Source organism: Salarias fasciatus, chromosome 7 (assembly GCF_902148845.1).
Source record: "Salarias fasciatus chromosome 7, fSalaFa1.1, whole genome shotgun sequence".
Lineage (NCBI taxonomy): Eukaryota > Metazoa > Chordata > Actinopteri > Blenniiformes > Blenniidae > Salarias > Salarias fasciatus.
The window spans coordinates 9,737,155-9,752,837 of NC_043751.1; the positions used below are offsets into that span (position 1 = coordinate 9,737,155).

Genomic DNA, 15,683 nt, shown 5'->3' on the forward strand with positions numbered 1-15,683 from the left:
CTGTTTTTTGAAAAGGAAGGAAAAATCGTCACTGGTAATTTTATGCTTTGACGTAGCATTCCCAAAGATCAAGGGTTCAGGTCCAGGAAGAAGCAGCAGAACTAAACGATATGGAGAAGTGTGAGAGATTAGACACTGACTGAAGCAACTCCATGTAACGCAGATCGGTGTGGATCAGAGGTATGTGGAGTCATGATGCATGCATGCAAGCGCTATGTGAGCAGCTGCAGCCGTCTGCATGCTCCTGACACAACAGCACACCTACGCCGAGTTACACCGAGAGCCACAGATCCAGTGTGTCGCAACTGTAACTGAACAAAGACGAACAAAGCAGCCGATCTATCGATCACTTTAAATTAAAAAGAGAAAGCTGTGAATCATTTAATTTATGTTTTTTTTTTTAATATGGTAAAGAGATGCCAGATTTGCTCATAAATGCTCATATTTTATAAAGAAAGAAAAGATTCTAAGGCTTTTAATATCTGTGTAATTATATACAAAGAGCTCCAAAATTACTTGAAATGAAATCTTTTTCATACCAAACAAACCAACAAAAAAACAAACAAAAAAAACAACAATCACAGTGAGAAGTCTTCGCATGATGTTATGTAACCAGCAGAGGAGCGAGAAAATGATCCACAATGAGGCCGGATGAGATGTGTGAGGACGATGGTAATACTTCATTGCTAAACTTTGTTCAGAGGAATGTGGGGTCGTGGTATATTCGTGTGTGTGTGTGTTTGGATTATGTGAGCAGCTGCCGTCTCCATCGTGACACCACGGCGACAACACACCCACGCCGAGTTACCGCGTGGAGCCGCACGTCCACTTCCTGCTGAAAACATGATTGTCAAACACTCAGAACTCCTTTTGCTTTCCTGTGAATTCATCAAAACACACAATCACCGGCGAAGCGGAGGCCGGACCGCAGGGCCAGGTAATTAAGTGGTAATAGTAGGCAGTGACTCACGTCCTACACCATATTCTCCATTTTTCAAAGCAGAAAAGCCACGAAGGACAACGAGCGTCTGAAAGAAGACCGAGAGCAGGCTCACCTCGGCGGAGATGCGCCGGTTCCCTCTGTTCCTCAGACAAACACCTGTGGGCGACTGCACTTCATCAGAGGACGTCCCTGACGCCTGGTCGCTCTCCCCGTCTGAGCCCATCTTCAGGTTCTCATGGACGATATCTGACAAAGGAGTACGTTTCAGGAGAATGTCTGGATTATAACTGAACAACTGCAGAACACAAAAGAAATCTCGGGCTCCTTCCTTCTCTGTGAAGCCAGGCCGGCGGTCATCAGTGTAAGCGTATCTCACCGAGGCGGCTGCCGTTCCGAGGCATGACCATGAGAGACCCCAGGCCTCCTCCGATGACGCTCTGAGGTCGCCGGAGCGGCGGCTTCTTGAAAGAGCCCGTGTACTGGTGGAGAAAGGAGTGAACGCTGTGGGCCGAAGGAGGGCGGCCATTTCTCACGATGGGCTCTGCGAAAAAACAGAAAAAGGGTTGTTTTACAAATGTGGCTAACAAACATGATGTAAGATCAGAAAGTACACAACATCTTGACTTTCACACAATTCCCCCAAAAGAACTGTCAAAGGTGAATGGGTCTTATATTTTATAACATTTCTATGGTAACTGGTTGGTGCAGAGCACATAAGGAACATTTTCACTTCCTGACAGACTATACGCTTTGGGATGCGCTGACACATAAACACAAATGGTAAACAGAATAACACCAGACGGCATGAAATAAACACTGTTGCATAACGGGTTGGCATTAACGCCTAATCTGTGGCTGTATGGTTTGCATACCGTATCGGCCCACAGCTGTGTTTCAGCACGACGGATAAATGAGACTGAATGCTGCTTAAACCAGCTGACAAAAACTGGAGTGATAAAAAAAAGTCAGGTGGCATCCTCTCCGTGCATGTCAGAAACAGGTCGGCGATGCGCTCGTAGGTTTTAGTCTTTATGTGTTTGATTTCTCGGCAGACGACACGCTCGAACACAATGTGCCGCTTCGTCAAATATCCACAGTGTTCCTCCGCTCGCTCCGTCGGCATCGCCTCGTCCGGTAAACGGCCAGCATCGGAGGCGGAGAAGTGAGTTTACCCTGCAGTCCGAGACGCGTGGACTGACCTCAGAGGAAGGTCTGAGGCTGGCTGACAGAGGGGCGTTTGTCCCGCCGTGTGAAAGGAGCCGACGGAGGTGACAGATTTATTATGTAAGGAGTAGCACTCAGTAAAACACCGACTGTGACAGCAGGGAGAAAATGGAGCCGCCGGGAGGCCGCAGACAGGAGCACAGAGCTCCAGCAGAGGGATCCCGTCGGGCTCGGTAGATTAGACCAGGAGTTACCGGGCAGATAACCCCATCAGGGGGAAGAATAATGGCCACAGATTAAATACATTACATTGTTCCCTTGATGGGGAGAGAAGATGCGTTTGTGAGGGATTTGCAGGCACGTCTATCTGGTTCTGGACGGTCCTTGACATGATCAACCCTCTGAGCAAACAGGCAAACAGAGGCAGAGTGCTGCAGACTCTGGGCGGACTCGGGATCACTGTTATTTACTCAGGCCGGTGCGGGAATAAACACTTTTTTTTTTTTTTTTGTGGGTTAAAAAAAGCCGGAGTCACATTTTCTTTATTTACTGATCCACAACATAGAAAGTGGGCAATATCAGCCGGTAGCTCCCTGATTTGTCTGGTTTCCAGTTTCCAGGAACAGCAAGAGTTCTGCTGCCAAAAAAATCAAGCTCACAAGACCCGGTCTGCTCGTTGGAGGCTGATTCAGACTGATGTGGGCGTTCAGGTCCTGCCGAGCTATAAAAACAGATCTCGCTGCACAGCAACTTTGCCAACTCAGACGTCAAAACTTTGGAACACCTGGTATGTCCTGCATCACAACCCATGCCAGAAGTCTGCTGTATTTTCGCCAAGGAGTAGCACATCACGCTCAGATGTCTCACTGGCAGGAAACACAAACGAAGGATACATCCGTGTAATATCGATGTCCTGATAGCACCTCTCTGATATCTGCGGGCCGCCGCTGGCCCCGAGTTATGACGGTTGCATAATCAGATCAGGACCAGAACGCTTTCCCCAATCACAGAGTTCAGATCAAATCTCATCTGGCTACTCCATGCTGTCTCCTCTCTACCCTACTTACTGTTACACAGGCGGGGGGAAAAAAAAAAAAAAAAAAATCCCCTCACGCACTCGCATGCACACACCACGGCTGTGCGTCCGTCCCCACTCCCTGAAGCACAGAACACTCCGGCCAAAGTTGGTGTTAATCACCACACAAAAAGCTCTTTACAAAGCCCTGTTAGTTCTCAGAAGGCGCTGGGAGGTGGGGGGGGGGGGGGGGGGGGTCTCGGACGATCTGATTGATGGGAGAAGGGAGCAAAGGGGGGGAGGGAGGGGGTGGGGGGTCACGGTGGCGAGGAGAAGAACAAGAGAAAAACGATGCAAAAACCAAAAAAGAAAAAAGAAGAGTGAAAATGCATCAAGATGCCTGGCTAGTTTCACCAAGTCATCGAAGTCACCGTGGCAATGTCATGGAAACTCTCGAATGTTTCCAGACCCCGAGTGCCATGGCAACGACGTGGTAGTACACCGAGGCATGCTCCCTCCCTTTCTCCCTCGCTCCCTGCAGACTATGTGAATATCAGCAGAGATAAGCTGCCGAGCGCTGCTCTGCGTTTATTTGACGCCTTGAAGGCCACAACCTTCGGCGGGATCCACATGAACGATAAACAGCTCCGATATCCGTCGGAAATAAAGACGGAGTCCGGTCCGACTGGCTGCACGCAGTCAATACAGGAGAAGAAAGGAGAAGTCATCTCTGCGTTCATCGAGAAGTGGTGGTCTGTTAGAGAACCTCTAAAGTCAGAGAGGACATAAAACTAACCGACACATTACTGAAAGAGAAAATAGAAAAAAAAAAAAATATGAGTGGAAACTGAGCCTTAATGGCAACATCAACAAGGACTCCAGTCACCGCGGTCTGAAATCCTAATGGTAAGCAGAGATTACACTCAGGAGACGGCCAAACATTCAACACTTTAGCTCAGTCCATTTCAGATTCTGGGTCAGTATTAGATAAAATGTGGATTTGGATTTAGATGGGGGGGGAAAAAAAATAAAAAACAACAAATTAAGTCCATTAAAATTCAGTTCCTAAATCCTGTTTCAAGCAGACATTTTGTTACATAAATGTGCTGGGAATTTTATCCCATAACAAACTGAACAGACTCCGCTGTGTTATCCGTGACATTTGGTAGACATGAAGGCCTGGGTCAACGCCACTGGATAATCTCAAGTTTAAAAACCTCACAGTTCTGTCCTGATGGCAGTCACGACGGCCATCTTGGCTGCTAACAGCAGTGGTTTAAGTGTCTCATATTTATGTGGTGATGTTGGGGGGGGGGGGGGGGGGGGGGGGTAGCAGCACTTTAACCGAGAGTCGCATTATAAAATCCATACCTGGGAACATCTTGTAAGTGTTCTGGTTATCATGGGCGAGCCGCAGTGTATTACTCACACTGATATTCCTATATACGGATTTATCGTCACTCTTTCACCGCTACTTAGCAACGACATAATTTTATATGTTGATAAGGGAATATGAACAAAGTAATGATAGATAACTTAGACAACCTATTACATTATTTACAAAAGAAAGGACTCAAGAGGGTTTTTTTTCTTAATTTGAATCAAATATGTTTGGCTTAATTTGTGCCTACGGGACAGTTATTTGTTTAAATCTTTTACGCCTGGCCTGTGGCTGCAGACGGGATTTGGCATGAGCCTCCCAGACCGTTTATGACATCCATAAAGCTACCAGAAAGCAGATAAAGCTTCTGCATCCATAAACTTGTCATTACATTTTCCCCCAGGCCGAGTCGTGCTCCCTCGATACGACCGTCCAATCACAGACGTTTAACCAAAACTGCCAGACATTTAAATATGAGCTGTCTTCATCCACAGGAGCATTCACTTATTGCATATTTTTGACAATTCAGATAATGTCATTGAAACAAATTAATCTAATCCTCCCCAGTTTTAAGAAGGTTGAAAAACAAAACATCTAGACTTCTTCAGCGGCATCAATTAATCCTGCTTTAAAAAAATAATAAAAAAATAGCCATAATAGTCAATTTTGGAGAACCAAGACTTATAAACATGAGGGAGGGAAGTGATCCTGCAGTGTTTTTATTAATGATATAAAAAAATGTGCTTTATCATATAACAAACTGAAATGTGCACGAAGACACTCAAAGAAATACAGTAACTTCTGGGTAACACATCACCTTTTGGTATTTAATTTGAAATCAGCAGAACTAGAAACGATCGTCCTCTCCGTTGTGTCAACAGTTATTCATCCATGCTGCTGTTAGTCATTGTTTTGTGGGGAAACCCGCAGCGTAACTGAAGTACCTCATCCCGTCCGTCTGTGTTTATGACACAGTGTTCCCTGAAATCCCTCCTTTTGTTTTTAACTATGGAGTGAGTGTGTACGAGAGGTGCTGATGGCCAGAGGTGTCTGCTTTATTACATTTCACTCAGTCTCAACCGACACATTGTTCAACCGTGTGTCGATTATTCCAGCCAATTAAATACCTCAGAACCGGTTATATCATTACATCCTGCACCGTTAAGCTGAGAAACATTCAGAAATCAACGTTCGCGAGCCGCTAATAAGACTCACCGCTGTCCTTGAGGCCGTTCTCCTCGATGGTCATCTGCTCGGCCAGCTCGGACAGCGACTCGTCGATGGTGTGGCTGCCTCGCAGGGTCTGAGAGAGACGCCGTTTGAACCGCTTCATCTTCTCCATGGAGCTCTCGGGAAGGGGCGGCCTGAGGATCACAGACACATTATCTCAGACGTGGCTGCAGAGAACAGAGAGGAGACGCAGGAAGACTCTCACCGGCTTCAAGTCAACGCAGGCCGTGCCACCTAATTGATGAAATCTGTTTTGCAAAATGCCCTTGATTCATGAGCGCAGACGTCATGTGGCTGCCGTCAGATTTCACCATCGCACATGGAGGAGTCTGACTTGGCAAACAATGGCACAGACGAAGCAACGCTCAGATGTTAATTATGACTCAGCTCATTGAGGCACGTTGCTTTACATTCCTCCCCCTGGGAAAGCATGACGAGTCGGTGAGAGATTCTTGTGGATGAGTTAAAAGTACGGTCTCTGGCACACCGGGCTGTAAAAGCAAATCCTAAACCGGGGGGATTAAGGGTTGAATGGCGCGGGACCGGCCCGGGCCGCATCGAGTCCACATCACACATTCCAGCCGCATTTACTCTGTGTGCGAGAGCGACCGAATGTGAGCGCCGGAGGCTGTGAGAGAGGAAGTGAAATCCTGTGAGGCAACTCGTGTGAAGACAGGAAGAGGGTTTCCAGGAGCACGGGCGGCCTCTCCCGCATGACCTCCATGCGAAGGAGATCGCGGCTGCACTTCTGCTGCAGATCTGGACATGTGCCTGCGATGACGAGGCGAGCCTGACAGGAAAACCACACGAGTAGCTGCAAACCCCCGAGGCTCCGCGTCTGTCAGCTCTTTCCGGCCGACAACCCCTCGTCTCTGAAATATCACCAACTACCTGAAGTCCGTCCAGAGACACCACTGAATCACTTCAGTACCGAACAGGACGGAGTCTGACTGTAGAGACTCAGTGGACAGGCTGCAAGCCGCCAGTTATGACACCCTGACAGTCTTCAGAATGCTTTCGAAATGTTTTGGTTTGAGTGTGAGCAGCACTTTCAGCAGGGCAACAAGAACTGTGTGTGTACGTCTACAACGAAGCCATTCAGGTCCAGCGCTGAACGTAGGTTTTACGCATTTGAGAAACACCGACGCTAATGTATAATGGACCCTGGTTATGCATGGAAAATATAAAAACAAACAGACTTCATGTCAACGATTGTGGTTTAAATTATGAGGGCAAAAAAGTGAAGAATTCAAAAGAGCAGCGAAATTAAAGGAAACCTTTGAAATAACCTAAACTAAACTACCGCGAACAATCATTCTGTTTTTTTATTAATTTTCTTTTTGTGACTCTCCTTTAAATCAAAACAAAAACAGTAAAACCTAAAAATATGTTATGACAACAAATATTTCTTGGATCACCACATAACTGTGTTGTGCTAATTGTCATGAAATGCTGCGCTCCTAGTTCAATATTTGAAGGTGAAACCAGAGTCATCGCCACTGACAATAAACTCAACAACCGTTATCCTCATTATTGAATTAACGCGCTGATGTGTGTGTCAACGAAAGCTGAAAATTACACTGATCATAAACGTGACGCTCACAGCTCATCTGCCCCGTTTTCCTGATCTGGTGACCGACTCTTCCTCCATTTCTGCTTCCATATGGAAGAAGATGGAGACTGGACGGGCTCCAGCATTTTACCTTCTGGTGAATCTCAGTGGCTGTGTTCAGGCTGTGAGACACAGTGAGATGATCGTCAACTACGTGATGCATTAGGGGGATTAGCTCGGCCTGCCGTTAGTCCCACAGCCACGACAAGGCCGTCTGCGAACCCCTCTCACTGCACGGCGGACGCCACAGTAGCCTGTCTTTCCTCTCGCGGTGTTTTGTAGCTTTGAGTCAAGAGATAATCAATCAAATTATCGCAGGACCCCAGACGAGAAAAAGCGTCGGCTCGACTGTCGTGACAGCTTCTCATCAGTCATTTCTGCCTGGTCACACAGCGGCTGCAGCGCAGGCAGCTCACCGCCTCCTTATTTTACAGCTTTAAAACTGACATCAGTGAAAATATTTCTAGACATATGATTTAATAACATCCACAAATTATTCTGCCATTAATCTCCAGAAGCTTATATCCATCCTGGAGTTTCGAATAATTTTCCACAAGCTGGAATAACCTGCCGGGGATTTCTGCCTTTGTTTTTGCAGCTGACCTCTTCTCAGCTTTCATGGCGATATCGTCAGCCCCTCCTGTAGTTATTAATGTAACTGATGACTGTGTGAGGGAGCACATCTCTGAAATAACAGGGGCTCTGCTACTATCCGGCAGCCTCTGTGGACATGATTCACGCTCGGGAGGGAGGGCTCTGAACGGAAACTTAAAGGCAGCAATAGGATGCGGAGGAACAAAAAGAGTGTGTGTGGGGGGGGGCTGTCTGCAGCGCGCCCGTATCCGCTGGGCTGTGCTCCCGCTCTGGGATCCAGTGTGGAGCTTTGGACATGATCCCTGCTCTGAGCCTTATCCCTGCTCCCCTAAGTAGGCCGGTCTGAGGTCTGAGCTCCAGATCCGCTGGGAGGAGGCCAGGGAAGAGGAGGAGAGACGGGGTGGAGGTGGTGGTGGGCTCCATGGAATGAAGGGGGTCCGAGCACTGCGCCGATTTGGGATTTGTTGCCACGGCAACCCCCGCTGCTTTTTTCCATGCTGCAAAATGCAGCGCACCGCAGGAGACTGCATGCATGCTGATTTTCCGACTCGCTCCATCGTATACACCCTATATCAAACCAGCCCCCCACCCTCCCCCCCCACCTCCTGCTATTGTCACTCCCCCACGAATACCACTGTGTTTTCATCACCTAAAGCAGCCATCAGCACACAGCGCAACATCACTGCCGGCCGACAAACAAGCCCTGACATCGCCTGCATGCTAAGTTGCATTTTCCACCCCAGATTTTCCTGGCAGTATAGCAGGCAGGAGAGAGCGGGGTGGATACAAGGAGAAAGACAAGAGGAGGGAGGGGGGGGGGCGCACTATAGATGCTGCAGTGGTGACAATAGCCATATGCTGCATGTGGCTTCTGTCCTTTTCCTCCAGCAGCTGACTGTAAATAGCAACTGTGCCAGTCATGAACAGAGAGCTACTGAAAGGGTAAGCCCCCCCCTCCACACAGGAGCAGAGCTTTGCCAGATCAACACTTGAGAAGCCACCATCGCAGCGAGATCACACCACAGCCACCAAGCCCCCCCGCCACCCCCCCGGCCACATGGCATGCTGACATGGGCCACATACAGAAACAGGAAACGCTAAGTTCACAACCTCGCCGCGACCTCCCAGCAGAGTTCAGCAAGGCTCCCAATGTAGCCGTCTGTCCAAGACCTGGAGACGCGGGAGGGAGGGGGGCGCTGCCCGCTCGTCCCCCCGGTGCCTCACTCGCAGATGAGTACAGAGAACAAGCGAGACTGTTGGCATGATTCATGGATGAGCTCAGTCCCGCGCTTTCTAAAGAGCAGCCTTTTCTCAACCTGGCCAAGACAATGAGGACATGAGTGAAGGAGCTGGCTCCATTATGGAGGCCTCGCATAAAGGCCTCATTGTGCCGGGTATAAAAAAAAAAGAAAAAGAAAAAGAAAAAGTGGGCCTTTTCAGGAGACGCAGGCTGTAGCGGGGTGCTGCGTGGGGCTGAGCCGGGCGGCGATGAGCACAGCAACCAGGCGTGTGTGACACATGACACGTAAAAAAATCTGCCCGAACTTCACAAAATGTATCATCAAGTTTGATTCTCTCCCGGTCGCTCCCCTGCTCTGACACACTTTCCTCCCCCCGCCGCCCCGGCCTGCTTTCACACTCAGCACACGTGTCACCTGGATTCACAAGGCTGAGCGGCGCTGACAGACAGGTCAGCGGCGCCGGGAGGGAGAGGCGGAGGCGGCGGAGGAGGAGGAGGAGGAGGAGGGACACGGCGGACACTTCAGCCAGTCCAGAGCGGTGACGCACTCGCAGCCACGGATCTCGCAGGCAGGAAGATTCGACGCCGGCTGATTAACACCGCCGCTGCCATGGCTACGGCAGCTTGAGTGACAGACCTGCTGTCTGTAAGCTCCCTCTGAGGCCCGACGCTGCCTGCCGGCAGATCACGCCTTCATCGCTGCACGTTCGCACACTTGGCTTCACAAAGTTACTTCCAAACTGTCCTTCGCTGTGCACGACTCCACATTCAGTCACACTGGAAAGTTCATCAACAATGTCTTTCTGAAATGAAATACATCCATTGAAGAACAATGAAAGAAAAACTGGAATGCGATGAATGCGCGACTACGTTCGACTTCGGCGGCAGGAACTGCTACGAGGAGCGACAGCTGCTGCCAGCCGCGCCGGGGCTCGCTTCACATCGTTTAAACAGCGATGCTGTGATCCCACACAGTCTGAGACGACAACGCCGCTCATCAACACAGTGGCTTCAAACAGCATGCTCCCACTTGGCCTTCGCTGATCTGAAAAGCTTCAAGAAGGTTATGCGCAGTGCTAAATGTTCGCTGTACTTTTGATCATTTTTCCTGCTTTAGTTTTATTTATTTTTTTGTTTAGTTGCCATAGAAATTACCCACAAAGAGCACGACTATGGGGTGTTACATTAGTTGTTCTATCTAGCTGCTTTAAGGTCACCAGGCTAATGTTGTTCATTTTGGAATAAAGGAAATAGCAGATTTCAAACAGGAAAAGATGCATGTTTTATGAAAATTGATATTGTTTACAGGAACACTGGCAAATTATACTGAACACTTTCCAAGTATTAGGCAGCGGTGGTTTGGAAAAGATGAACTCTTTCAACTGGAAATGTATTTATTTCAAAAGTAACAAGAAAAAAAAAGGCAACAATGATGTGATTTTCAAACCAGAAACAGATTTGATATTTCACCCATTTAACTCAAATCATTGGCTCTTCAACTGATGCAGCTATAATCATATGATTCTTTCACCGCCGCCCACAGTAAATAAGTGTAATCATGAGAGCAATAGCACAACAATGGTGTCATTATGTTTAGTCAGTGGCGTTCTTGTTTCAGCTGTTTGCTCTAACATACTGCGAAGAGAAGAGGAACCTGTAGAAATAATGCCAAAACAACACGCAACACACAACAAATTCCCCATAAAAAACACACCACGGCGAGTCAAAGAACCAGTCGTTCAGTGGAAATGACACATCTCAAGCGTCACTTACACTCCACACGATAACGGTTTGTGAATGGGATGAAGGACCAGCATGAGTTGTGACAGATAAGCCTGGTGGACCCAGCTGGGATCAGAGCAGGGAACCCAGATCAAGAGACTCAGATTTTATCTGGCAGGCAGCAGACTGGTGTCACCCCAAAGGAGTAGATTATTTTTAATCCAATCTCTCTCTCTCTCTCTCTCTCTCTTTTTTGTTTTAAACAACATCCAAGTTTTGTGAGTGGAGTCCTTTCAGGGGAAAGGAAAATATAAACAGATGAAACGAGATCAAGATACACTTTGATTTGACTTCCCGAGTGGGAATTTGTTCTCCACTCTGCAGGTGCGCAATAAATAAATAAATGCGGCGCAGTGACAGCTCCGGCGATTAAATCACACAAGACTTCAGCTGGTAGCAAACAGCGGAGGAAACCAAATGAATCCTGGAGCTTTAACAGCTACCGGACCGTCGAGATGACTTATCATGACAGATATTTGCATATGGCTTGATTTGTTGATTTATTTATGTGAGATAAGAGGCTGCATGACTGCCGCGGAGATCTGCTCATTACGGAGATAATCGCCGAGGAGTGGGCGAATCTGATCAGTCTGATTCAAGTCACCTGTTGTTTTCTTGTGAGCCAGCCATTAGCATCAGCGAGAGGGACAATTATTAGCGTCGTGCCCCCCACGTGTCCTCCCGCCCGCCCTCGCCCTCGCCGCATGCAGCACCCCGGTAGCGTTCCGTGGCTTTTAAAAGGGAACAACAGGAGCCCGGGTTACTATCTAACCAAGGAGCAGGCGGCGGGATGGTGTTTATCAGAATATCAGTTTCCATATCAGAGTGCAAACACAAACCGCTCCCCCAAGTCTTTGTGGCGAGTTCAGGCCCCGTGCAGCTGTGTGCTGAGAGAACGGTGGCACGGTGTGTTCAGCTGCCTCTTACTCTGCCTGCATTAAGCCTACGATGTAACTAGGATTACTCAAACAACTTGTAACGTTCCACTTAAAAATAAAATTCAACGTTAGATTTCACAAGCTGAACATGACAAACTGTGAGAAATAAGTTCAAAGGAATTTAAGTACACCTTTTCTATTTGCAAACATTTGTGTTATTTGCCCGTCTCATAATATAATCACGTCACCATCGGCTGTCTGATGTCAAGTCAAAGTTCAAATCCATGATAGATTACTGATTGAAGTCTGAACAGGCCCGCTTTGTCCAGGCAATAATTTGAAACTCTAAAGTATTGAATACAGAAAGATAAACATAAAAAATATAAAAATTAACGCTACTGTGGATTAACACTTAATAAAATGTGGTTGGAGAGTTCGGTATACTGTGAGACCATCGAGTTGGGCTGTTGGTGGAGGTTCCAGCGACACATGTTGTAGCACTGACCGCATCTGGAGAGCTGGGCTCCACCTGCATCCACGGCCGACGTGAGTAAAAGCTCATCTGGAGTCCTGATAACACTTCGGGTCAATACGGTTCTACGTGGCTGCTCTTTTTCACACGACTGTATTGGAAATCCATGGCACTTTGCTTCTGGACCCAAACCCTTAAAACCTCTTCTTCTTCCTCTTGCCACGGGCAACAGCAGACGAACACGTGCTGCAGTTAACAGCGATGTTTGCACTGTGAGGGGAGTGCTGGGCAGGCCATGTTTGTCCGGACCGCTTCTTGTTTTTGTAGAGTGTCGTTCTCATCGATAACTTGTTGGACTGACCTCAGGAAAAACCTTAAAGTTACAAATCCATAAGCCTGATCAAACATTGAGAAAAGCCTGTTAAATTAAAACTCCCATCTCACTGGGTGACAGCAGCTTGCGACGAGCCAGACAAACATGCAAGAAAATGTGCAAATTACTTTTTAATTGAAGCCACAGTGAACGAGTACGTTGTGGTAAGAATGTCTCAAACTTTGGGCAAAATGAAATTCTAAATTATCTGGACTTTTCACGCATGTGGAATGAGATCAACAAGACATTCGACAAAAAAAAAATACAAATTTTGGTGCTACCGATTGTCGTGCGATGACTCAAATGTCATTCAACTGCTCTGTGGGGCAATCGAGAAATCTTTACGATATAAATAAGTCTCTACAGTCCTGCAATTATTTTGTCATCAAATGTCAAGAACAAGAAGTGCAGCAGCAGCGAGACGACTGCCACAACCTGAATGAAGAGCAGACTGACATGCTGAGGACTCAAATGTCATTTCCTGAACATCTTATTGTGTAAATAGCATGAAATTAAAATGGCTTTGAGACATCCGGGACTAATGCGAGACCGTTTTTCGTATGTTTTTTAACATTCAAGTGACACATGTGCCAGGCTCTGTGACTCATGGGCGGAAGATTACAACCCCTGCAAATCTCTGAATCTGTTTTTGTAACTCCTTCAAAAACTGCTGCAGTGCAGAGAGGTAGAGACTGAACATGGAAAAGGGAGCCTGGCATTACAAAGGACACTAATATTTATTTTTAGTCGATGAACAGTGGTCTTCTCAGGTTGAAAAGGCTGGAGAGGATCTAAATTTAGCTAATTAAGAAATCCAAACACGCGGACTTAGCCTGGATTTTCATTAAAGCGGAGAGGAGTTAATTATGAACACTACACAGCGCATCTCAAATATGCAAAGCTTTGCTGGCTGTAATAATGTTGGTTTGGATATGTGAGCGTGTCTGCTTCCAAATAAAGACCAGACAAATGTTCTGGCAGCTCCCGCAAATCCTATCAATATTTGTTCCTCACCTGTTTCAGACATTAATACTACCGATCACGGTCCAACTCACTGCTCTATAACCCACATAGCTTGTCAGCCAACTGGCTGGAAGCTGGAGGAGGAGGAGGAGGGGGGGGGTCTTCGGTATCAACAGACGCTTCCAGGCAGACACACAGATGAGGAATCAGGGAGTGGAAATAGTCTAACTAGCAAGGAGCTTGCATTTGTCTTGTGGGGCAACTGGATGCGAGAGGGCCGGGCTGCTCTCTGGTGCCAGCAGATCCAGCGCTAATGCAGCAGAGAAAAGAGGAAGAGTTTGTATTCACGGCTATGTATAGACAGGAGTGGTGCCTGTGACATAGCAGCTGCTCCCCAGAGAGCGGTGACACATTAACCTTCAGCCAGCTGTCTTAGCCGGCCGCTTTAACACCAACCCGCTCGCATACACACACACACACACACACAAACGCACACGGTCAGGGAGGAAGGACACTTGCATCCGCAGAAGACAAACAAAAAGGGGAATAAATGCTGCTGGAAGGGGTGTGTCGGTCGGGTCTGAGAGGGCTTCATGCGATGAAAGCGTTTGAACTGCGGCCGTTCTGGGGTATGCCCTCACACACCCATTCACATACTGGACCATCACCCGATCTGCACTGGGACTCGAGGGATCAGCACCGCGTGGCTACAGCTGTTTCGCAGCAGGTCGGGTTACCCTGCCACCACACATCCCCAAGGCCCTCACCAAGGGAACGGCCCCACGTCAAACCAACACACTCCGCAGCACACTGTCCTCCAACCGCTCCTCGTCCTCCTGCCGCGGGCGCCACGGCTCGGCGACGCTCGCTTCCAGCCCGGAACAGACACACTTTATGAAGAGTCCTTCATGAGAAATACCTCCGAGGGAAGCTCAGCAGCTTCTGGCTGTCAAAACCCAAACATACAAACAGGAAATGGGAAAAATTGCTTTGACAGCTCTTTCATTCAGCCACTGAGAAAACACAACCTGTAAACACCGACGTCTGCGGTCTGAAGCTCACTTTCTTTTAGGTCACTGAGAGAGGATGTTTACATTCAACACTCAAAGCTCCGTATCCTCAACACATGTTTGGGAGTATACTGTCTCTGATAAGCAAAAAGTCTTGATTGTTGGCTGTTTTCAGACTCAATTTTATCCTAGCAATGACGTTGCACAGCTACTAGACTCATTTGTGTTCTTTTATGGAATAAGAGCGACCAGACTTTCGACTAACAGTGCAATCTATTTTATTAAAGTAAAATTCTGCTATAAATGTGTTTTTCCAATGATATTCAAGGCTGCATCATTTTAGGTAAGCATGTGATAAAGTTATTGAGTATTACAATATAAAAGACAAGTACGATGTACCGCTGACAGCTTTGGATAAAAAGAATGCTCATCGAATGGTCTTTTTAGAGTTTATTTGGAGTACAGGAGTCATCCAGACAACCTGCATGAGCAAATCAATCTGAGAGACACACACAGAGAGAAAAACACTTCAACACCTCCCAAAGTCAGAGGAGCCCAAAGCAGCTGCCGAGCAGTTTAGAGGAAACGACTGTGAAAGACGCTGCAGCCATTATTGAAATCCACAACTTTTCTCACAAACTGGACATCTTATCAGAAAATGTCCCCGGCCCGAATCTCAAAATAGCAAGAGCCTTACGGATTATTCAGTTGTATCATGAAGCTAACAGTTAGCACTACAGGATGATCTGAATATATGCTTTAACTGTTCAAAGAAAGAACGCTTTAACATTTAATTCTACCAAAACGCATGACAATGATCACTTTGCACTTAGAGATTGGAACTTCAAAATGAAAATGATTTTTCTCTTCTTGGACCAATTTCAAGAAGGCACATTTTAATTTTTTTAAATGTATTTTTCTTTTAATTTAATTAGTGGAAGATTGTCAATTGTTGCTTTTAGTCATCTTGCTATGATTATTGTGCTTTTGAATTCAGGCCCGCCGTCACCAGTTATGATGTAAGGT

General features: G+C 47.1%; 1 protein-coding gene across 2 annotated transcripts in view; it reads right to left on the reverse strand.

Annotated features, from left to right (window-relative positions):
* LOC115391891 (cyclin-dependent kinase 17-like) overlaps positions 1-15,683 on the reverse strand; it is a 29,192-nt gene that overhangs the window by 11,322 nt on the left and 2,187 nt on the right. For both annotated transcript variants that reach the window (XM_030096304.1, XM_030096305.1), the window contains exons 2-4: positions 5,719-5,867; positions 1,320-1,484; positions 1,056-1,189 (exon numbers count right to left, since the gene is read on the reverse strand). In XM_030096304.1, coding sequence (XP_029952164.1) covers positions 1,056-1,189; positions 1,320-1,484; positions 5,719-5,845 — 426 coding nt within the window. In that variant the 5' untranslated portion in view covers positions 5,846-5,867. The remainder of the gene's footprint in view (positions 1-1,055; positions 1,190-1,319; positions 1,485-5,718; positions 5,868-15,683) is intronic.